Source organism: Melozone crissalis, unplaced genomic scaffold, assembly GCF_028551555.1.
Source record: "Melozone crissalis strain CALT ecotype California unplaced genomic scaffold, PUWL_Pcris_2 ptg000023l_1, whole genome shotgun sequence".
NCBI classification, from domain to species: Eukaryota; Metazoa; Chordata; class Aves; order Passeriformes; family Passerellidae; genus Melozone; species Melozone crissalis.
The window spans coordinates 20,818,404-20,843,316 of NW_026535801.1; the positions used below are offsets into that span (position 1 = coordinate 20,818,404).

The 24,913-nt window shown below is 44.6% G+C and overlaps 2 protein-coding genes across 3 annotated transcripts in view; both read right to left on the reverse strand.

Moving 5' to 3' along the window:
* Positions 1 to 3,652: 3,652 nt before the first annotated feature.
* CDCA7 (cell division cycle associated 7) lies at positions 3,653 to 12,747 on the reverse strand. Of its 2 annotated transcripts, none has more exons than XM_054278095.1 (10): positions 12,666 to 12,747; positions 11,047 to 11,166; positions 10,552 to 10,662; positions 8,867 to 9,118; positions 8,409 to 8,486; positions 7,542 to 7,730; positions 6,951 to 7,091; positions 6,389 to 6,538; positions 5,666 to 5,802; positions 3,653 to 5,356 (listed from the first exon to the last, which is right to left on the reverse strand). In XM_054278095.1, the coding sequence occupies exons 1-10, from the start codon at positions 12,684 to 12,686 to the stop codon at positions 5,326 to 5,328; spliced, it is 1,230 nt and encodes a 409-aa protein (XP_054134070.1). In that variant the 5' UTR covers positions 12,687 to 12,747; the 3' UTR covers positions 3,653 to 5,325. The 2 variants fall into 2 exon arrangements, with proteins under 2 accessions (XP_054134070.1, XP_054134069.1); XM_054278094.1 differs by having other exon boundaries at positions 7,542 to 7,733.
* Positions 12,748 to 23,313: 10,566 nt separating this feature from the next.
* Positions 23,314 to 24,913, reverse strand: part of MAP3K20 (mitogen-activated protein kinase kinase kinase 20) — an 89,881-nt gene continuing 88,281 nt past the window's right edge. The window contains exon 19 of the mRNA XM_054277852.1: positions 23,314 to 24,067. Coding sequence (XP_054133827.1) covers positions 23,388 to 24,067 — 680 coding nt within the window. The 3' untranslated portion in view covers positions 23,314 to 23,387. The remainder of the gene's footprint in view (positions 24,068 to 24,913) is intronic.

The following is a 24,913-nucleotide window of genomic DNA, read 5'->3' on the forward strand; positions in this document are numbered from 1 at the left end:
CTTTTAAAGAGGAAGCAGATTGAACAGAGCACGAGAAAAGAATTTGACTCTGGCTTATTTCCAAAGGGTTTTTTTTTCCTGATGATTCACTGTTATCACTTGTATTCACATTACAACTAGCCTCAAAAAGAAATACCCAAAACCAAAACCAGCCTCCCAACACACCCAACAAAAAAAAATACACAGCACAAAAGCACTAAGAAATAGAGTCTTTCCTACGGCTAAATTCTGCTAATAAGCTATATAAGAAGAGGATCATGTAAGATAAGAGTGCCTGTGTTCATTCACATTTGAGTAGGAACATTGCTAAGCCTCTATATCTGGAACTTTGGGGCACATCTAAAAATGGTGAACTTCCAAGGTGTTAAACAAAATGGTGGACACTGATTGGACTTATTTTATTTCAGCTATATAATAAAGGAGAAACCATCTAAATTTCTTCCAAGTCTAAAATGTTTAAATAGTCTTTTACCAGTCTAAACCTTCATTACAGTCTTACCAGTCTTTCATTACTTTCAAACAGTTTGACTGGATATCCAGAGAGGAGACATAATTGCTAATTCCCTGAAAACATGAACAATAGCAATTTTTATTCTTGGGAGACCTCTCACCCTCACTCCTAATGTCAGCCAGTTGTGAAGCTTATATAGCAATTCACAAACACACCATTTTTACATGGATATTCAAGCTAAAAGGAGGTAAGGGAAAGCCAAAAGGAATGCTGGTAGGGTTGCTTTGTTATTGTGTATCTGATTAAAACAGAATAAGGATGGTGCCATAGGCTTCTGTTATCTACACCTCTTGACACAACCTAGCACATAATTTCATTCTCTGTGCCTGCAGTTACATTAAGAGACAGGAAAGGATATAATGCTAGTTTGAGTCCAAACACAAATGTATAATTTCAGTAACATTTTATATCTGCTTTCAGGAGTAGATATAAGTTTTGCCTGTGGATATATTCCAAGGGAAAGACTGTACCAGTAGGTTTCAACACAGCTGGAGCTACACTTCAACTGACTTTTTTTCTAGCCCAAGTGATCAGTACAAAAACTACTAAAGTACTACTAACAGAGACAGGTGCAATGCCTTCTTACTCCATCCTGACCATACCATGACTTCTGGTTTATTTTTTTCACATAACAGAATTTTCTGCCCTCCTTACAAGAGCTAGATCAATTCTAGCTGGAAGAAAGCTTGTACCAAACAGCAACAAGAGCTGTCTAAATATGACTGCATCTCTATGCTCTAGACATATTTTCACACAGATTCAATATCCACAACTTCTTGTGAGTATCAGTCACAATAGGATTCCCAGTTCCCCTCTCATCTTCTATTTCCAGGACTTCTACCTCTAGCACTGATCATTACATTTTTGAGTTCAAACATACAATTCCCCTACCATTTTCCAGGTCCAAAGGGCTGGTGGGGTCTTTGGAAGAACACTGAGACACAGTCATGCAGGTGCAGTGCTGTCCCTCTCTCTTTGGCATTTGCAGCCCACACACTCGCGTGTATCTACAATGAAGCTCAGCATTATCTGGGTGCTGGTGTTCAGGATCCCACAGACTGGCCAGCCTCTATTTGACAGTTCCATCTTTTTACTCGCTTGCTTTAGAGGTAAAGAACCTCAAAGAACAGTAGGCAGTGTTTCCAAATCCCCCCACTAGCTCACGCCATTAGCCATGCAAAGGCTGCACTCACAAAAGGCTGAAGAGAACAAACTGGATGATGCCAGCAGAGGTCAGTGGGTGACTCTTGGCAAAAGTTTCAGATCCCAGTGTATTACAGATGGTTTCAAAGTCAGCTGAGTTCCCTCACCCTGAAACACTTTGAGTAATTCTTTAACCAAACGCCACCATTTTGCTGTTTTCATTTCATTTGCCTTCCTAAGCAAACGATGATGCTTCGGTATGTTGCCACCATCTTTGTGCTTTTCTCTTCAAAATGTTTTTTTAGGTTGCTGGCAAAAAAAAGGTATATCAGCACATGAGGCTAGGAAGGAAGAGGGGTACTTTCCAAAGTTAATATTCCAATCCCTACACTAATATAACTGGTTAAGTAGCCAAGCATGCTGCTCTGCCATGTTTACTGTCTGCTTCAGCCTGTGAAGCAACACTGCCATGCTGGGTTTTTAACTTACATATAATGAAAAAAGTTTAATTGTTAAGGAAGACAAAAATTTTTTTCTCAAAATTTGAAGAGACCTAATGCTTCAATGTTTGGCTTAATTAAAAAGCAAGTGGAATGGGGAAAAAGCAAACAACATATATATTAGTATATACCAGCCTAAGAAAATCTTCTGGTAATAAGGAATTTATTACCAATTTAATCAGTATGCATAATATAAAGTCATTCTAAATTATTATATATCAGGTTAAAGAAGTTTTTTCAGACCTGTGCACAAGATCACCTGGCTCTAAAGCTGAGTACTGAGGGAATGTCAACTCATGCAGCCTTTTTCAATTATAAATCAGTAGTCATTCTACCTCACACATGAGCTTCATTCTTTTGTTCTTCCTTACACAGTGATACTCTATTTCCATGCATCTTTGGTTTTTAAAGCTGACAGGACCTTTTTCTCTCCAGTTTCCTAAATTGCTGCTCATTCACTGCACTTATAAATTGCGAGCTCGTTAAAACTGTATTTCAGGTCCACATCAACAGCACTTAAGGAACTGTGGTAGAGGGGCCTGGGGAAAGTGGGGTATTGAGACACCTCAAAGTCATCACATTAGACAAACAAACATCCTCCACAATTCATAAATATGAATTTATTCTCACATCACAAGCAGTGTGATGACAGGCACATCTAAAGACAGCTTTTGGGTGAGAGTAACAGGTGAGGATTTTACCAGTAAAGAGTATCTGGGACAGCTCAGTCACTCTGCTGGATCACTTCTTTCCCATTTCCTCTCACTACAGAAGGTTACAGCTTTTTGTGTAACCTTCTGCCACAGCCTCATGCAACTCCTGTCTCTAGGCCCAGGGCACAAAAGCAGCACAAGTGTCTCCACTATCAGCATGCAATCAAGGCCCCTCAGGTAATTCTCTGCTCCAGGAAAGAGCTCCTGAGAAGCCTCTCAGGAGCTCTTTCCTGGAGCAGAGAGGAAGAGCTTGTTTGTAAAAGAATAAATAAATAAATAAATTTAAATGGCACACACGTTACTCCAACTCATGTCCAAAATTTGATGCTCATCCTTGTCAATTCAGGATGTAGGCATCTGGTTTAAAAACAAGTGGAGAAAAAGCAGAAGAGTAAAGCACACAGCACATCAACCTGGAGCCTCTGTTAAGCCTGAACTAAGCACTCCGTATTCTGACCATCACCATTTAGTCACCAGGTACTGAGCAATTCACTGCAAGCAGCATGAATATCAGAGCAAGCCTGATTCAGGAACACAGAGCCAGAGATGATAAGATGGCAGAGTCCCACTGATCCCCCAGGTATGATGGGAACAAGCAAGTCCTTTACTTTGCAGTGTAAGTTCACCTGAAAGTGGTAAAAGAGAAGTACAGCTCTAACAGGCTTTTTAAAACCAGCTCAGAGACAAAAATATTCTAAAATTGAAAATGTTTATTTTCAAAATAAAGAATTTTGTACAGAACAGTGTAGATCTGAGGAAATCTAAATACAGCAGTCTCTGTAATATAACACAAGGGTCTGCTTTTAGCACAGTACTTTCACACTCTAGCAATCAGAAGGCAAGCAATTAGGAGGAAAAAAAAAAACCCCAACCACTTTTATCTGTCAGAACACGTATTTCTAAAATGAGTTCCTTCTTCACAAAATGTACCTAGAGGGAAGAGCACTCTCCACACCTCAGATTGCACAGCTATTCACACTATAAAAACAGACAAAGAGAGGACAAGAGATTTTCAATAGGGGAGATGATTTATGAAACAGAACTGCAAGTCTGAGACATAAATATCTGTTGTTTCTAAATTCCTCTCTCCTCCCCTCCCACACACACTGATGCAATTCCCAGAAAGGTACGAACTGTGGATCATTTTGTATACACACAGTGCAAATACTGCACAGGCACAGAAGTTAAACCCATGGTGATTCTTCTACTGCTCAACTGTACATTATTTATAGCATTACATTCTAAACCTTATACAAAGCTTACACAGTAGTTTCCATAACAAAACTAAGCACATTTACACACTTTATGGTTCTCTGGATGCAACTTTCATGGCACCTTCTTTTTTACAACAGAGTACAGGAGACCCCTATGTGCTCAGCATATCAGAATTCTTCAGCTGTTTCTGCTGTACTTACATTTCACAAATGTCATGTGAAAGAACCTTCCACAATCACAAAGAGCCAGATCCAGAAACATTCGTTGCCTGTTTTCCTGATAACCAAACTAAACAAGTTACCACCTTTCATCCACTCAAAGATGGCCAACAGCCACACGAACTGTCACCCCTCTACTTGACCAAGCCCTGGCCTGGAGGTATCCCTCTTCCCCAGGACCACTGCTGACTCTGCAAAGCAGTTCTGCAGCAGGAACAGGGAAAAGAGAGTCCACCAAAACAGTAGTTTACCACATGGAACATTCTATTTTAGACAGTGGTCACTACACAATGTACACCAGTACATTCCCATCACTGTCACCAGTAGGCAATGCTAGTGCTGTGGAAGCTTTCAGCAGTGACCTTCTCTCATCTGAGCACACAAAATGCCACATCAAACAGCATCTACTGCATTTTTTAATTCATACAATCTCCGTTGAAATGGCCAGTGTGAACTTTTAGTACTCTATAAAACCAAATACTAGTGCTTGGAGACTGCTCAGCTGCAACTTACAGAGCTTCCTTTTTGAACTTAAGAACATGCTGTTGTTTCAGAGGATTCTACAATTCCATTTGATCATGAAGTGCCTGTATTGCGGAAGTTGGGTGCTTTGTTCTGTGGAGAAAACCCCAAATTTTCAGAATATCTCAATCTTTTTGTAACCAATTTTGGAGGATAAGTAAACCTGCAGCATAGATTGCTGCATGAGTGAAACTGATGGCTTAAAGCCCCATCTCCTTTCAGGAAGAAAAAAAAGAAGTTACTATCATGAATAAAAGGACTGATGCTATCTGATTTGCAAAGTTGTCTGAAGAGAAAACGATGGCCTGTGGGTGAAGACCTGCACTAAACAGCTTTCCCAAGTATGATTTATACTGAAATAAATGAAAGGTTTTTATCCTTTTTTACCCAAAAGGAAAGGGAAGCAGAGAAGGCACTTTGTAATCTCATTTGATTAAACAATTCACTGCAGGCAATAATATTATGTTGGTGAAAGAATATGTAATTTAAAGGCAGTCACAGCTTCAGTCTTCCATTCCAAGTTCTTGTTTCAGACTGAAAGGCAAGTAAAAACATGAGTCAGCTTGCAGCAAAACACTGAAAACTCTTTGAACCAATTAGTGGAAGCCCTGACAATACATACTGAGGTTGAGAGCTAAAAGCCAGAGTGAATATATCACTCGTTTCAGGTAAAATTCAGTGTTATCAGAAAAATCATAGGGCAAAATCTCAGATTCTGGAGGCAACACAGAGTAATCTTGAGATTTACCTGACAAACTAGGATGTGTACATCTTTTCCCTCCCACTTTTGAGATGCTTATCCCACTTAATGCAATCATATCACTGACACAATGGCACACTCACCTCTTTAAGTAGGCATGGACATTGTCAAAGCCGTGGTACTTGGCCAGATAGACCAGGACACCGGTGGCACATCGGCCATCTCGCTGTCTGCAGAAGCTACAGTTGCAGATTCCACGACATGGGGGGCACCTCCATGTCTGCACAGAGGAGAGACAACAAGAAGCCCTTTCAGCTGAGATGCTATGCCAGATTAACTCATACTCACTTAGGAGAGTGCCCTGCTCCACACTGAGTTCTGCAGTGAACATCAGCACTGCATAAAGGTGTCTAAACCAGTACAAGAGTACAAATTCCTCAGTCTGCAGAGGATTAAGCTCTCCATTGCCTGCCTTGCACATAATCACAGGAAGCATTCCACTCTGTTTTAACTCCTACATCACAGCCCACAGCAGCAGCACTTTGTCCACAATACAGTTCCTTTCCCTAGGGCATTAAGCACTAATGCAGAGATAAAGAGAACACTATTTTGATGCTCAAACACAAGAATATTTTGGCTGCTGCTCTGTTCTCATACTTTACTCCTGCAACTAAAACTACAGAAGTAGTAAATACAACAAGTTCTACACAACACAGTTGTGTGATTCAGGGTGAATCAAGCCACGAGTGCATGATGTTCTACAGCACTGTAAGCAGTTGTTAAAACCACGGCTGCCAGTGACCAACAGCCCTGTCTGTGGAAGTCAAGCACCAAAAGCCAGCACTGAATAAAATCCCATGTCCTACCGGGTCCAGCAGCGCTGCTCTGACATCCTCCCCGTATCTGTTGCGCAGGCAGGGCCCGCAGAACTGGCCCCGCACTCCCACGCACTCAGGGTTACGACAATTTGTCTTGGTGTCTATGGTTTTCTGGCGGCACTGATGGCAGGTGGATCCCTAGAACACAAAAAACCAAACGAGACATTTAAGATGGCCTTTTAGATAGGGGAAAAAAAGCATTGAACAAAATCTCTTTGGCAGCTAGCGGTGCTTATCCCAAAACAGAAAGCCACCTTGCAAGTTTGAACCAAGACTGTTTTGACACTGCATCTTCAGTGTCTGGTAATCACTTAGGTATTACAGTTGTTCCAGCACGAAACCAAGCTAATTGGCTTGGTAAGGGCCATTCTACAAATTCAGGCAAAAATAAGAAGGGACACTTCAAGATCTCAGATATATTTCTCCCAAAAATGACATCCTCTCTGTCAGTGAGAGGGAGTGTGCCCTATTTGATGCTAAAACACAAACACAGAATAACAAAAAAATTACTTCACTAAGTACACATTTCACAAAGCTGGAATATACTTACCAAGGCCCTGTTATATACTTTCTCACTTGCAGATCCACAGATGTTATCCAGCTCTTCTGCTGTTATGTCCTCAACTGGGCGCACGACATGTGGAAAAGCCATGGCACCACGGTGACCCCTCCTGGGAGTACGGGCTTCATGCTGAATAGCAAAGACACAATACTTGCACTACTAGTTTCAGCAAAAACTCTACAAAAGCAAAGATCTTCACAGCAATGCTGAAGTCTCAAACACCTATCATATATTTAACAAAGATATAACAGAACTTTGTACCAATGAATGATATGGACGCAGCTTTAGCACCTTTACTTGATCTGTCCCCCTCAGGGTGCAGTGGTGCTACTGATCCTGCTTCACTCCTGCTGGGGTGCAAGAGGAAGGACAAGGTTTTTCAAGGACAAGGAAGGGGAAATGGAGAGCACATATAAAATGCCTTTTTTTTTCTTTTTTTTTTTTTTTAAAATTCTTCTAAGGCCATGGCATACTGATAAACCTCACCAACTCTGTATGAATCGCTATTTTCTTGAAGTGAAACCTTCATACAAAACCACCCTCACAACCTACAACAGGAGAACTAGATCTTCATCATACCTCCAGGTATTCATCAGACATCTTTCTTCTTCTCACCAAGATGTATGGGTCATCTTCTTCCTCTTCTGGTGCAACAGTAGGAGGGCCTTCAATCAAGGACCTGGACCTTGTGTGAGGCCGAGAACTCCGGTCTGGGTTCCTCCTCAAGGCACATTTGGGCAGTGAACGCCTTGGAAGTCGCTTTGGTCCCTGCTAATGTTTAAAAGCCCCTAATTAAACAGATGAAAACACAGGTAGCTCCTGACCCTATACTGAATTTCCCCCCCTAAAGATGCCTTCCTGTCATCTTTTCCAAAAACATGTCTATCCCTGTCCCAGTCAGAAAACCAAGGGCAAGAAGATCCTAAGCAAGTTCATGTCAGGGATTCTGCTAGTCACTGAGAAAGAGCCAAAAGCAGAAGCCGTGTCTATGAGGAGCTGTGATTTTCAGCGGTGTTCTAATCTTCACCCAAATTACAAATACATCAGCAGTGAAATTCATTACACTGCTGATTCACAACCCAACCTTCTTAAAAGTTGGGCTAAATGCCAGGTGTTTTTCAAGGCTCCAAACTCACAGAATATTCAGGTCTGAGCTGTCCTCCCTTATCTCCAGTCTTTGTATAAACACATATTTACACAGCACCTCGTTTGGTTTTACTGGCCTGTGGAGACACTTAACCTTTATAAATTAATCTGTTCTGCTTTGTACCATGGCAAATCAAAAGAGAATTACACAATGAGGATACCCATTTTAGGAAGCAATAAAATTCTAACTGGACTTTGACTTGCACGGTTTATTATGTTTTTATATTGAGAATCCTGCTTTGTAATGTCAGAATTTGACTCTTAGAAATCTGAATGCAAATCCAGTAAGTTTATACTCACATGACTGACAGCTGGCAACGATTTTCTCCCACCAAAGATACCAGAAACATTTTGCAACTCAGCCATTAGTTTTGCAAGCTAACAAGAGAGAGAAAAATGAAGCAGAGCTTTAAAAGGGTATTTATGTGCTATTACAGACTACCAGGGCAACTGGCTAAAAGTACAATTACTTATAGGAAATGCAGTCATTCTTCAACTCTTTGCATTTATGTCTTATTTATGTTTTAGTGACTGCAAGTAATTTGGAAATGTTCAAAACTTATTATGTCGTTAGGCTTGCAGCCTATGGATTTTCATATGCCAGTAAATATAAAGTATCAGATTTATATTTTAGGCATGCAAATTCATCTTAATGCATTCACATAATTCCTATTACAGTGAATTTAAACAAAGGTCCCCCAAGAGTCGAAAGGGGGGGTGGGAAAGGGCCAGTCCACAGGAAGACATAGAGTACTTGCCATTGCTTTGTTTTCCTTTATGTTTAAAGCTCTTTTTTCTAAGAACATAGCACCATTTTCTTCAGTGTCAGAGTCTGAATCTAGAGCAGGCATTGGTGTTTCAGGAACAGGTTCCATGCCACCCTTCCTCCTCTCTGATCGTCGAGGTGGAAACTTCATGGCTACTTTCAGAGGAACAGAGCATTTCTGCCCTCTCTGATCGATCTCACTTTCAGCACTTGCATCATTCTCATCTGAATCTGATTCCAATTTCTGTTAACAAACCAAAATGGAAGCATGTAAATCCAGGGGAGTTGTTCTGCAGTTAAATACAGTGGACAACATTTTGTCTTGAAGTAGTTTAAGAGGCTACCTTGCTGAAATCCAGACACCTAGTCCTAGTGTATTTTAGAGTGGGAGGAAAGAAGAGGGGACACATGGAGAAAAACCTCTCAGGGAGACCCACGTGGTTGTGCCAAACACACCAGAAAATGGAGTGCAGTATTTGCAGCACTTGCAGCAGTCTTAGCTCTCACTTGTAGGTCTAATAGCAAAACCAGTTTGTGTGCATGGTATGAGAAAGAGAACTGCCTTTAAAGGGCTCCATTTTGCTACATCTAGCATTTGGCTGAAAAAAAAGCCACTCTGCAGTTGTCTGCACAAGGTGAAACCCAATTCTGTAAGCTGTCAAGTACAGTCATCTCACCATATCAATGATGAAAAAAGGACACTTCCTTCTAGAGCCAACCAATGAAATAATTATGAATAAAATCCCAGTATTTTCTGATCTTCAAATTCTGATGTCTTACTTACAAATTTCCCACAAACCAATGGCTCAGTGAGGACATAATTTAGTTAAAAGCTCATTATGCAATAGGCTTTGATTTTTCTTTTTAGATACAAGACAGCCTTACTTTGATCAGCAGTAAGAATGGACATCAAATGGCCATTTTTATTTACATAGGGTTTTTATTAAGCAGGTATGTGATTCTGGTTGTACATTATGTTCAGTTACTGACTTTTTGTCTATTTATCTATTCCAGCTTTGTCTCCTACTTACTCTCTTAATGATTGTGTTTTTAACTCAGATGTAATTTCTTCCAATTAACCATTTTTCTTTTCTAGTCAACTTCAGCACATGCTGAGAAATATGACGAACCTGGTTTTGCCAAATGTGGTACTACTTCAGTTTCTCTTCTGAATATCAACTTGATTGATATTCAGAAGAGAATTATTACTGATCTTTTTAAGCAATAAAACAGATGTCAAAAAAAGCAGGAAGGCAGATTTCACCACCTATGACTATTTCTCTACTGCTGACAGATGCACAGCATTCCCTGTCACACAACCAGAGTGGAGGTCTCACTGCATGTCAAGACACACAGGAATTTTTCTGAGGCTTGCTGGAGTCCATGGGATAGCCTAGTATTTCATATTGAGGAAACTGGTAATGTTAGAGCAACATCCAGCAAGGACAGGTTTAAGAGGTATATTTCAAAATACATATGGAAGATTTTTAAAGCTCCATATCGTGAGTGCTTTTCATGGAGACAAAAAGAAAACTAAACTCTGGCGACTTGGACTGTTTACTAAATGAAATTATGCTTACTTCTGAAACAGTGAACTTCAAGCTGAAGCTGGCATTATTCTCCATTTAAGAATGTGTAAGAATCTAAATAGTAGCAAACAAAAATCAACTGTCTTACCAATGCATCTTGAACCTCATTTTCTGAAAAGCCACAGAAAGATTCATCATCAGAGGCTTCATGAAATATTTTTGCCAGTTCTTCTTTAATATCCGACCTAAATTTGCTTTTCTACAAAAAGAAAATATCCTTTAATTCAAGTTGTACAGAAAATTTAATACATTTATGCATGCAGTACAAACAAATAGCTTTTTAATAAAGAAAAAAAAAGTTAAGGCATTTCACAAGGGGTTTTAGAACCACAGCTGTAAATTACCAGGTACATCAGGTTAGGTAACATATCAAAGGCCAGAATTGACAGCTAATCTATTTCCAACAATTACCACCTAAAAGCACATGTAAAGAGTGAAATGAAATGACAGCATATAGCACAGGTTTATAACTACTATACAAAAACATAAGCAGAGCAAGTAGTCTTACATTATTAGCTTCACATTTTTGCAATCTTTACTAGTCCAGCACACATGATCTTATTTGTTCTTGTACTGTACTTACTGTATTTGCAAAATTATCAGAACCAAAACTGTCACAACTGTCATCAGAGGATGAGGATGTTTCCATGGGAATCAGTTTCGTATTCCGAAAGGTTGTGAAGTTTCTCCTTGCTGAACGACGCTACAAAAGGACAACAGCAACACCATTAAGAAGAGACCTACTGCAGCACAGTACCTTTGAAGAATATCTTTGTACTGAAGCTTAGGAATTTTGAACATTTTAGGATGTTTAGCAACCTTTAATGCAAGTCAGAAAACAAACATCAGCTTTGAAATAAATCTCTAAGTTAGGAATGACAATAGTTTTTACTCTGATATAGTTCTGATCATTGTTACAGATGAATTTCATTCAGTATTTAAAAATACTTTTTTAATGCAAACAGGCAAGTGGAAATAAGCATATAAATCATGCTATTCTCCAGTCATCACAGCCAGTGATGAAAAAAAGTGCAAGTACACGAAAAGTACCTAGAAATCTACTTTGATTCACTTATTACTTGCAGTTTGAGGCAAACACCAAATACTCTGCAGCTCTTAAGGAAGGGCCAAAGAATCCTACCCACAGATTTGAAACAACCTTTCTACACAAAGCAGCTTTCTGGTTTGTTCATTTTGCCACTGATTTAGAAGACTTTATTTTGTGGGCTTCAGGTTTTCCTTTCCCAGGAGATGTTTCTAGTGGCAGAGACCCATTTTATCCCCCGGGGCTGGCTGGCAGCGAGGCCGGGGGGCAGCACCCACACTGAGGGGGTGCCCGGGCGCTTGACGGGCCCACCGGCCGGGCCGAACGCCGGGCACATGGGCTTTGAGCAGCAGCTGCCCGGGCCAACCTGGAGCCCTCCGTCCCCTCCTCAGCACCGCTCTGCTTGCGGCTTTTCGCTCCACAGCTCCGCCGAGCACCGAAGCGCGGCCCGGCCGCCCCACACACAAAAGGGGCGGGTTGTGGTGCCGCCCGCCGCGGCTGAGGGTGCGCAGCCGGGGCCAGTGCGCGGTCCGGCCGCTCCCGAGGGGGCCTCAGGCGCGGAGCAGCCCGGCCCGGGTGCCCCGGGCTAGCCAGGGGCGGCAAACGCGCCCATCCCGGCCAGCGCCGCTCCCGCCTCCCACTAAAATGGTGCCGCCCCGCACACACGCGGCCGGGCCGACCCCTGTGCTCCTTCCGCCCGTCCCGTCCCGTCCGTGCCGCGCGGGGCCGCTCCTCACAACAGCGCCCCACCACCGGCCCGCGCCCTCGGCGAGGCGGGGGCGATGGGCGCATGGCTCCGGGACGCCAGCCCCCGCCGAGCGCGGCTCTCACGCCGAATTCTCCACTCCACTAAGGCCGGCAAGGGCAGCGCCATGCACGTGGGACCCGAGCACCGCGGCGGGGCAGGGGACCCGGAGCTGCGGGTCCGAGGGGTGGGGCTCCCCCGACGTCGCTCTCCCTGGGGTGCCCAAACTGAAGATCTCCCCCCGCCACCCGACCCCACCGGCCTTCCGCAGCGCGGCTCAGTCCGGCTTGCCCAGGTTCGCAAGACCCCGGAGCGCCACGGGAGCGGCGGCGAGCACCACAACCTCCCCCCTCTCCGCAGCAGCAGCGACCTCTCCCGCAGCCTTACGGCGAGCCCGGCGGGCAGCGCTCACCTGCGGGCGCGGCGGGGCCATGCTGGCGGCGGCGGCGAGCGCTGGAACTGAAGGTTCGCGCCAAAGCGGAGGGACCACGGGGGGCGGGGCCGGCGGCGCCTTTCCCGCGTTGCCGCCCGCGTCCTGGCAGATGCAGCGCACACCCCGCGGGGTCCGGCACCCGGCGGGCTCCCCTGCGCCCGCCCGCCTCTGCTAAGGAGCTCGTCAGGTCTCCCGCGATGTCCCCGAAGGGGCCACTGCGGAGGTCCCCTTTTTCTTTTTCTATTCGCGGTGTACGCTTTGTGGAGCTGCAAGGGCCTGGCCCTGTGGCGCGAAAAGCTCCCGGGCGGAACGTGGCGGGACTCGGCTGCAGAAGGGGGGCGGGGAGCGGGGGCCGCTCGTGCCTAGCCAGGCCCAGCTGGGAAGCCTCCGTGGTTTCTAGCTCTCCTTTTTTTGTTTTAAATACTTTTATATGCCAAATAAAATAAACTGAAATAAACTCCCTAAACCTGCAGTTTTCAAGGGCAGTGTGGCTTCTCCACGAAATAAAGCCGACGGTCTGTGTGCTGGCTGCCCCCAGCGGTGCCCGCACCCAGCAGTGCCCGCCGAGCAGCGTGGTGCGAGCCCGCAGCGCGCAGGCTGCCCAGAGCCCCCCGGGGAATGGGGGATCACTCACCAGGGCCCCACGGATCAGCATCAGCAGCGAGACTCTGGGTGACGCCTCTGCTCCTCGGGTAACAGCAGTTCACCAGAATTTTACAAAGAAGTTGGCTGCCTTGCCCTCTGCAATCACAATACTATTTGAAGACAGGCCAGGAGAAAATAGATCAGTCATTTTAAACCATTTTTGGTAACATATATAATAGTACATTAAATCAAGTACAGCCGTTAAGCACAGCAAAATAACTGCTACGTGGTGTTTGGCAGCAGTAGTAACGGGAGAAGCCCTGAAGAAGCTGTACGGGATTTGTGGCCCTGGTGTTTGCTATAATCCTCTGTCTGCGCTGCGGTTTGAGCAGGGTGACACCAGTGCAACTGTTGCAGCTCAGCATTTCCAGGTGCCTCCCTGGCAGCAGCGGGTCCCGCTGCAATCAGCAGGAGGGAGGCGGCCGCGGCCCGTGCAAACCTGTGCCCCTGTAAGGCAAACCAGGAATCATCTCTGAGCCAAAGCCTGTAAATAGCCCACGGCACAATAGGGTACAAGAGCCCTCACAGAGGTGTTCTATTTTCTGTGGGCATTATTCTTCCTGCACGTGCTGCAATCTGTCGTGTAAAAGAATCTCCATTTTAAATAAGCCCATAATTACACACTTACCTGCACTGCTGGCTTCTCAGCACGCACAAAAGCAGATGAACTAAACCAGTTCTCCAGAGACCAGACCACACTCCATTCCTCTAAATCCACATTAGTGTAGGATTGCCACCCACCTGGCTTCCAGACAAGACGGCTTGTTTTTTGAATTTTGATGTACTTTTACTTCTTTCAGAAAAAGAAATCTACAAATACTAGTTTACGTACATGGAGGAAGAGATTCAGTTTATGAACAGTAAAAGCCCTTAATATAGTGAATCACAGTTACCAGAATTTTACTAGAGAAGTAGCCAACCTTCACAGCTTTCAAGAGCATCACATGAAATGTTATGGAGTGCTGATGGCACTAGGTAAAGCAGAACTTCAGACTGCAGTTACTTGTCCATTTAATGCTTAATGCATTTTTCAAATCTTCAAACTACATATGTAGTCAAATGGCTTTCAGATTAATAGGCCAGAGCAGAGACTTTGTGGGGAATCCAGACAGGATATTTTGTGAACTGTATTGTCATGGTTTTTTTTTTTAATATGGGAAAAATAATTATTTTATTGAAAATTGTCTATATCAGCTCACATATTTTACAGATGACTGGGGAGAAGAGCTCAGGACAGGGAAAAGAGAAATGGGAAATGTGCTTCCTTCAGCACACAGCAAGGGTACCAGAAAATGAAGGTCTGTAACTCAGGAGATGGTTGTAACCTGCAACACTCTAATTTCCCCTGTTTTCACCTTTAAGGCCTGCATGCTCCTGCTCTGCCCTGCAGGGCCCAGGTGCCCTGGGTGGATGGACATAAAAAACTTACCAACTGGTCTGCAATGATGGAAAAGGTTTTTCTGTGTTTGTCAAGACATAGGCAGCACCACTGTCCTACATCTAGCTATTAACAGTAGCTGGAGACATGCAAAGCTGAACTCAAAGGTGAACACTGCATTTTCAGATACACTTAAATAAGGCTAATGTGAGTGGAGGAAAACATCTCTGCCTGTTCAGTCCCCCAGTCAGGGTCCTGCATAGCCTGTCCAGTGCTACCAGCAAGCTCTTCCCTCAGAGCTCACATGTCAGCAGTGATCATCTGGAGTATTTTATCAGGTGTTTTCAAGAAAATAATCTGTTAAGGTCTTGTCTGTTTTTGAAATGACTTGTGACTATGTGGTAGCAGCTAGGGGAATAGGCTAGAATCATGGAGGCACATGCAGTAGATTAAGCATGCAACATTTTCTGCATTTATCTGGGGGGAAGCAAAGTTGTTTACATGTTAGGAGCTTCAAGCAGTAGCAAGAACATGGACCTCCAACAATAGCTCCATTGTCAGAAACAATAGATGTGACCTTTGATCTGCTGGGACAAAGGACAAGTGCTGTCCTTTGTGTCACCCCAAGGATTTCGGCTGTTGGCATTGTAACACAGCTTTTCTCTCTGGAGGCAGGACTCCTGCTGCCCTGTCCCTGGCTCTCTTACACACTTCCTATCTTAACTCAACACTCTTTATGCTCCCTTCCCTCCTTTTTTTTTTTTTTTTAATTGAAGTAATACATTTTTATCTGCTGTCGTGAATGAGTGTTTTAGGACACTCAAAGAATCCCTGGCAAAGGTATCAGGTATGTTTAATATAAAAGTGAAAGCATGACAAAGTTCATTGGCAAGATTCACTCTACTACTTACTAGATGGTTAAAGAACACAGAGAAAAATTTTACTGAAGTCTAAAATCAATCTAAAACCAAAATCAACCAAAAATTATCTACATGGGAAAAGGGTAAGGCTGAGAAAGAGTAAGGATAAAAAAAGAATAAGGGAGACCCTCCCATTGAGTCACAAGGTTCAGAATGGACTTCCTTGCCAAACTTAGCCCCACACTTGAAAAATGGCTTAGGCCTAAAAGTTTTAATGGCACTTAACACTTAATGGACAGCTTAATGTAAGCAATTTAACAAAAGATTCTTATAGAATATACTATAGCACAACAGTAACTCAGTAACAGGCCTAATTTACAAATCTAAAGTACTTAAGAATCTAGGAGAGCAACATTCATAGTATATTTGCTATAGCATGCTCACACACAGACCCAAAGGACTACATACAAGGTATATACATTTGAAAAATTCCCTTTGAATTCATCAAAGTACTCACATCAGATGCCTTTCTCATCTTTCTCTCTGCATCTTCTCAATGGGCAAAGGGTTGAGTCTGGAGGAGGGGGGGTAGCCCAGGCTCCACTGTTGGTGATCAGCAGTGGTGCCCCAGGTATGGAAACATGAGAGTTGGCTCTGAGAGGCCCCACTCGGGGGGAGGTGCTGCTCACAGCCGGCTGCGGCCCAGCAGGGCTCCAAGGCTCTCAGGACTGCTCTTTAGAGGGTCACTAAAGAGTTGGCTTTAGTCATAGTAATTTTCCATCCTGGCCACCATTTGGGTTGGTAATTTTCTTTAAAAGTGTGGTGACAAAAATCTTGTTCCACTTGGGTTTTTATTCAGGCAAGAACAATCAGTTTTCAAGGCTGTTCGTTAAAAAACAAGAAAGCATAAGCTCCTGGGAGCAGGCAGTGCTTCTGATAAGCTCAAGAGCTTAGCCCAGGTGGTGCTTGTCAAGGCCAAGGCTTAATGAGTATTTCTGAAATCACAGTATGGCCCAAGGGTGGGGATGCACCACCACACCTGCCTAAAATAGCATGTCAATACATTAGTTAATGTTTGTGTGATGCTAGTATTTATTGTGATGAGACTTGCACAGTGACATATGTTTACAGATGCAAACATTTAGGAGGAAAGGGAGAGTTTGGATTCTTGTGGCCACAGAGTACCCACAGTACAAAGCAGTAACACATATCTTAGGTCCATAGAAAAAAAAATATTGCAGCCACTAATGACAGTAATTAAAAATTTCTGTAAGAGCTGTCCAATCACCTTTTCGTCTGAGAAAATTATAGTGTGTTATTGAAACCATCAGTGCAATAAAATGAAGCTAAAAAATATTTTGCATTAAAATAATCAGACATTGATTTATGATGTAAATTGTAAATCGGTAACCTATAACACACACTAATTGTTTTTCTCTCTCCTGTAAGGTGTGTTTCTGGAAAAGATCTGATCAAGCATATCTATTTGTTCACATGTCACCCTCCAGTGGCTCACACTACTGTATAAGACATAATAAGGTGTATAATCAGGTAACCTGCTATTGATTGCAATCCAGAAAGGACACACTTGTTCTTACACAGAAGAAGGAGGATAGCCACTTTTGGAGATTTAATTACAGCTAGATCTCTACATGTTTGCTGTACATGAATTTATGTGGAATACCTTTGTGATGTAAATACTTCAACACTATGCTCTGATAGGCAGAATCAGATTTTGTAAATACAGGTTTAAATATATAACATGTACAATCAGTTTCTAGTAAGACCAACTGTACCAGCTCCATAAAATACCTCCACAATGCAATTAGTATCTTTTTCCTTTTTTCTGTCTCCAGGGAGAAATAGATTTTCTCCTTTTAATTTAACAGGTTTGTATCTCCTTGTGCTTTGCTGTGATTTTCTTGTTAGTAAAGGCTGGGTGCCAATGCATCCTGCACGTTGAATTGAAGGTGGTCATGTCCAATCCTATCTGATACCGTGTTTCTTTGACACAAACTGGCAAGACCACAAAAAATGAAAGAACGAGAAAAGAAAAATGAAAGGAATAATACAAGTCAGTGTCAGAAAAAGTGCAATTGATACTACATTTATCAGTGCACTAAGAGAATGGCTGAAATGGGGTCATTTTTGATAGAAACCTTAATGGTTATTCCAAAGGTATAGTAGATCATTTGGAGCCCAGAGCATTATGATGCACATTATGGGAATGCAATTACAATTACAATGCTCATTTGGTTAACCTTTAGCCATTCCACAAAATGCATAGCAAAAAATGTTGATCAAAAGTAGCTGGTTTTGATATGCAGCAGCCACTTTCAAGAGTGCAAGATCCCAGCTCTTTCATTGTTGGGCTTTGATTTTTATTTTCCTTTGAAAACGCAAATTACATTTAGTCACATCATAAAGAAATCACAAAATATTCTGCAAATGTATAGCTGTGGGAAACAGAAGGCTATCAGGAAGTAACCAAAATACTTACTGTAGTCTGGTTTTTTGCCCTCTTCTATAAGCTTTGCCACTGCCTTTTTGCAAGTGTTGATTTGCATTGCCTCCAGCAGCCTTCAGCAAGCTGTGGTTGCTGGGAGAGGATGAGGGTGAGAGGAGAGGTGGTGGCATAACCTCCTCCCCAGGGATCTCTCTCCCCAGGCAGCTCTCTCAGCAGGGAAGGAGGGAGGGAGGGGAACAAGTAGAAAGCCTCCCTCGGGGCTCGCTAGTGCCTGCCCGGGGTCCCCAGGGCACATCTCAACTTTTCAAGCCCTTAGGATTTTTCCACAGCATGAGGGAAATGCCCTCTTTGCTGCAGGGAGCCCTCACCTTGCTTGCTAAGGCAGGGAAAGGAATGTGTGTGTTGAGCCCCGGGTACACTGCGCATTCTACACTGCACCATGCCCGTGTCTCCGCCCGCCGGCCCCTGCCAAAGAGCGCCGGCGGTGGCCGGGACCTGTCCCGGAGGTGGCCGGGACGTGTCCCGTTGGTGTCGCGGAGGTGTCCGGGACGTGTCCCGTTGGTGTCCCGGAGGTGTCCCGGAGGAGGCTCCGGCCCCGGGCCGGGGCTCTGGGAAGGCGGGAGGTGCAGCCGGGAAGGGCTACACGCTGCAGCCCCAGCTCGCCTTCCTCCCAGGGGGACACTGCCTGCCGGCGCCATTCCTCTGTCCTCTGAGTTGTTAATCTCAAATGCCCTGTATTTACATTCACTCAAACGTGATCTTGGCAGACCCTTATTAGTGTTATTGCCTTAATAGACTTCTCCTCTCTAACCTCTAAATTTTTGCAACAAACTGGCTTGAACTTCTAGGCATGGCAATTCATTAAATAAGAATATTATGTAAAAACCTTTCTATGGTGGACACATATACAGAAAATAATTCTGTCAGATGTAATTTTCAGAGGTAGCACAGCCATTTGATTCCATTTAGTGACATGAGATGCCAGGAGGTCTCTCAGTTTGGGGTTTTTCCACAGTTATTTAAGTCACTGCCCATCTTTCCCAGTCTAAAGTAATAATAATTATTATTATTATTGCTATGTCAAAGTGCATTCTCTAGCACAATCAAAAAAATCAATTGCATATATTTGATGTACAGTCCAATGTTCTTGGCAGCAAGTCTGCAAGTTACAGAAAGTCTTAAAATACGGGGTTTGATCCTGAGCAGCATCAGCTGAGCGAAAGAGCAGGACAGAGGTGAGGGGTGCCATGGCTGGGGGCTGTTGTTCCCAGTGAGGCAACCTCTGCTCAGTAAATCAGCTCAGCAAGTTGCCAGATTCTGGTCAGCATGCTGTCATACATGGCCAACTGCTAGAAAATAATCTGTGGGAGCAGATAAGATAGAGCAAAACTGCAGTAGCCAGTTTTTTCTTTAAAAAGCAAACCATGTCCAAAGCCACCCATCCCCATTTCACAGCAAGAAAGCAGGTTCTCATGGGGCAGTAGCTCAGTCATGGCAGAGCTGGGGGAGGCACAAATAGCACTCTCCCCTCCCAGCTGAACGGGGACTTGTCCTGGCTGCATGCAAACAAAAGCAGCCTGTGTCTGCAGGCCTGGGCAGTGTTTTTGCTCCAGGGAGTCTCACATTCAGTGCTGCCCTGCTTAGGAGCAGGGTTTCACAGGCACTTGAATGCCAGGTGGTTCACAGCACAGCAGCACACCTCTGGCCTCTGACCTGCAGGACACAGGGGACAAGCTCCTGGAGAGTGCACTGCCACCCTGAGCTGCTGGCCTGGCTGTCACTCCCTCTATGGAGCAGCTCCCCAGGACACTTCTCTTACAGCCAGTCCTGATGGCAGTGCCAGGTACCCCAGTGCTGCCGGGGAAACCTGTGCTCTTAAGAAGCCAATATACAACAGGGTCACACCCAGCTCTGGGACACCAAGCTAAAGAAGAATGATTGCTATCCTCAGTGGTGACTGCTCTCCATTCTCCTGTTCTTTCCCATTTTTTTAAGACATTCCTAGGTTTATGGGAAGGACCAAAAAAAAAAAAAAAACCACATTGAAAAATCTGAACCACATATCTTATTGGCAGAAAAGAAGTCTTTTTGCTCATGCTATGAAGACATTAGCTGTGGAGGTAAAGCTGTAAAATTTCAGAAAACCAAGGACCATGATGCTGAGGTTAACCTGCTCTTCCAATCTGAACTGAGCACTGCTTCCTCCCTCACAACCCACCCACAGGGTCAAGAACCAATTGCTGGGGAAATATGCTGCTGTTCACCCTGAAACTTTCCTGCTGATGTCTGGCATCCAGAGAGAGCGGGGCAGCTCTTGTGATTCCCACAAGATCCAGAATAAAATGCTGCTGAATGAACAGAAAGATTCTGTGTAAGCTCTGGCAGCAAGTCTCACATTAAAAAAAAAAAAAAAAAAAAAAAGGAAAAGAAAATCTGATTTTGTAAATATTCTCTCAATAGGATGCAAATACTCACTCACTTTGGATGTCCAGTTCTGAATCTGCCTTCAACAGCGAGCTCTTTGCTGTTTTTCATCATCCACTCCAGCAGGCATCTCAGAGCTCGCTTCTTACAATTCAGAGCATTTTAAACCCTGGAAGGGGAAAATGCAGGTACCTTTTGGGGATTAAGAAAATGTCAACATCCAAGCATGGAGATATGAAGCCCAAGAGAAAGAAAAGCCAAGAAACCAAGGGGCAGCTCTACAGCAGTGGTATTTTGTGCCCCTTGGAGAGTCAGCCATGGAGGGAGGGTCTGGCAGCTGCAGCACTGCCAAGGATATGTGTATGGAGGGAGGATAGTGTGTCCAGCTCCTGGCATGCAAACCTAGACATACTGGTACTTCAATATGGTTGCCTTTAACAGATTTGTAAGAAAATCCTAAATAAACATAACATGGCTCCTTTCCAAAGAGCCTTTCCTGAGGCGTAATTGCCCAAGACAGTCTGATTTTACACATTGCTGTGCATGGTCTTCTAGCTGCATGTTAGTAAAACATGAAAAAAAAAAGGTTCAGCTTTGTAAAGTACTGGGGGTATGTGTAAAAATGTAAGCACATTTTTATTTATAATGAATTATCATCAAGATAGGGAGTAACCACATTAAAAGTGATAAAAAACAAGACAGAAAACTAAATCTTGCTAAAATTTTTTTCACAAGTTCACTCAGTGTTGCTTTAACCAGCAATGCTGGTACAGCAAAAGGATTTCTAATCAGTCACTAATGCATGATTGTTCAATTTTAATGGGCATGATCAATACCATCCGCTCCTTCTTTAAATGCTAATGAACACTTTAATACAACAGATGTGGACAAACAGTACATTGCAGATTAAAATTAGGCACGGCATTAAATAGCTTACAAACAGCAGAGGAATCCTGCTGGACATCTTGATGAACAACCACAGACAGCTGATAAATCTTGAGCTGCCACCACCAGCCCACAGTATCTCAGGCTTGTACAACTGCACCGCCATCCTGATCACCCTAGAAGAGAAAGGTGACCTTCCAAACTCTTGCAATCTCTTTCTTAGGATTTGTACAGGCCCAACTGTGATTCCCGAGATGCATATCCAAATTTTAGTAATACAAGCACATTCTGAGCAACTACTGTCAGTTGGTATCCTCCAGCCCCTTTTGGTCATGGCAAGAAATGTCAGGGAAGGATCTCCAACCTAGACAAAATCCCAGTCCCCTGCTTGTGACAGAGAAACATCCAGTGCTAGATTGTCCATGTCCCTCAAATTAGTTGTCAGGCTCAGTAAGCCAGGGTCAGAAGCTGGGTTACTAACTAGCTTTCAGCCAGTTTAAAGCCAACAAGAAAATGGCAAACTTTGATACCAAAGGGCATCACATGCAGCTGAATTCACTTCAAGGTAAAGCTTATATTTTTTTCTGCTCTAAACTGTTGTCAGAGGAAAAGGCACTTGAGTGACAGAAATCCAAATCCCGATACCTGGTGTCATTTGTGTCTTGCTCCATTGGTTTTGGTGGATCTGTCCTGAATTAATGAAATGTGAGTCCCAGTCCACTCTGGTGGGTATTGGAAACTCACCCCAGGGCTCAGCCCTTACTGGGGCTGGTGGCAATCAGAGAAAGGAGAGCTGCAAGTACCCACAGGAGTGGCCTTTGTGTGGAGCAGAGACTTTACATGTCCTTTGGACCATCCAGTGACAGGACTGTGGTGAAACCCCCTCACCCTGAGCAGGGTGACGTGCCTGCAGCTCTGCCGGCATCGCTCACCATGGTGTGCCAGCAAGGGATGGGTGCTGTGCAGCACCCTGTTCAAAGCATCTCTAATTTACAGTGCCTGGGCTTTCCGAGGGTACCATGCAATGCTTTGGGTTCAGCTTCCTTTATCTGTTTCTTCCTTTTTTTCTCTCTTGCATCTTGTGAAACCCAAACTTTTTTTTCTCCTTTTTAATTGTGTAAAATCAACTTGGAGTGAAAAGGCCACGAAGAAACTTTCTGACGCCAACTGAGTCTAAGCTGTGTCTTTGTTCTCAGCAGAGCTAAAGACCACATTAATCAGAAACTTTGCTGACCTTGTCTTTACTACCTGAATACTGAAAGACAAAAGCAACACAGTCTGGCCACATTTAAAAATTCAATTAAAAAATACCAGCTGTACAGGGATACATATTATTATAGACCTCAGTGGGGTTAGTTGTAACTATGATAAAGGCAATGCCTTCTTCTCATTCTATTTTAATTTTTTTCCCCCAAAAGATAAAAGCCTAGTTTTTGATTCTCCTTCTGATTAAGACAACTGTGTACGTGACAGAGTGTGCTCAGTGGTGTTGGGTAACTAATGTTTGGGCTTTTAATAAGGAACAAAGTAAGAAATTCCTGAGAAGGAGAAGTGGAGAAGTGAAGCTACTAAAGTGGACCTGATGAAAAATGTCCTTGTGTCCCTTTTTTTCAGACTATGCTGAAATATATACCTCCTCCTATAGCCCTGGCAGAAGCAGACTAGACGAGGGGTGAGAAGACCCTGCTTAGAGCTGGATTCAGCACCTAGAAGCAAAGTGAGGTGAGGAGAGAGGTAACAGCACAACTCTCCCAAGGATGAAACTGAGAGCCTTTCACTGTGGCACCTGGTTGTGCCTTATGGATTTTATTTCTGACATATTAAGCAAATGAGTGAATGTCCAGTCAGCTGAGAACATGAGCAGCCAAACAGAGAGGAGAAAACCAAACTGAGTCCCTTGGTGCCAACAGTGACCTGAGGAGAGGTGGCAGCTCTCCCTGTCCGCCGGCAGGCCCCAGCCAGCTTCGGTGCAGCAAATTGAACAGAAGCAGGCAAATCTTCTCTAGGTTGAACGTTCAGTTAAATAAAGGGCCAAATTCCTCTCAGAACGTCCTCCGGCCCCGCCAGCTCCCCCTGGCTCTCTCCTTTCCCGGCTTGCTGGCGGCCTGCCTGTGGGGTTTCCTTGCGTACTGCACCTTTATCCACCCCCCCTCGCTGGCTCTGCTCTCCCCTTCGCCCCTCCTGGGCTCGCCGTCACCCTGCGGGGGCATGCCAGGGATGGCCGCGGGCTGCGGAGGGCCGCGGGGGTACCTGCGGTGCTGGGAGGCCGCGGGGCCCGCGGGCAGAGCAGTCCTGCCGGGCCTTGCCGAGGGCCGCGGCGGCGCCGGGGAGCCGGTGCCGCTGCGCCGCCCGCCCGACGAGCTGCGGGAGGCAGCGCCGTGCGAGGCCGTCCTGCCCTGGCCGCCGGACCTGTCCCTCTCGGAAGGGGTGTCAGAGGCCGTGCTGGAGGCGCTGCTGCCTTTTGAGTTCAAGTGCAGATTGGAAAGGTTTCTCATCAAGCTGTGCGACAGGGGAGAGGAGTTCCTCGAGTGGCTGATGGACGTGAGCTGCTGGCTGACGGGAGCGCGCGTCCTCCGCACGGCCGCGGCGTACGAGTCCTGGCTGCGCAGGTAGGGCAGGTACTGCGTGACCGTGCTGGGGCTGTGCGGGTGGCCGTGCTGCAGCGAAATGGCCTTGGCCAGCTGCTGCATGCGCAGTGTCTGCATCCACTGACTGTCCGTGCCTGCCGAGGGAAGGAAAACAGAGTCAGCTTTCTGTGAATCGATGGAAAACCGCTCTCAGGTTTACCGAAGGTGTGAGGTTACGTACCGGGGTTTCTCTTGGAAGAACCTCAAACCACCCTTCCCCTCCCAGCCTTGCAGCAAATAGTCCTAGATTTGAGTATGTTCAATGTTATGGTTGAACATAATGTTGGGCTTTTAAAATAGCAAGTGATACAAATATTTCTGATGCCACTGCAGATTACGGAGCTTAGACTAGAAAACAGTTACTGAGCCATCCACCTGGCTGTTCAGGTGGGTTCCCACCCCCAGGTGCCTTCTGGTCATTTGAACCCCACCTGGTTTTAAACATGCCCTGTGATGCTCTTGGCAACCTCAGCAGATTTGCACAGTTTTCATTAGAAAAGAGCCCGGAGACCTCTGGAGCTGACACAGAGGTGACCCCAAGGTAGCAGTACTGCTGCAACATTGCCTTCCAGCTGCACCTCTCCCAGCTGGCACAGTCGTGCTGTTCGCAGTCCAGCACAGAGAGGAAGCAGTGCAGAGCCAGTGCAAATCCCAGCTGCGGCAGCCACATTCACCTCCTCTGCCTCCAATTTCTTTTCAAACTGCTACACACCATAAAAACCAGAGCTACTTTAGTTGCTGTTGCTACTACAAATTTAGAATTCAATCTACTTTGCATCCAGCTTCATGCAGAAAACTGACTCTGTATGTGGAAAAGTCAGTGAGGCATTAGGCTTCAGGCAGGCTGGCTCAGACAGTGCTTAACTGAGAGCAACTCAGGGTATTACAGTTCCCTCTACACCTACTGTCACAGCCCTGGGGTTGTAACAAAAGTTGTAGCT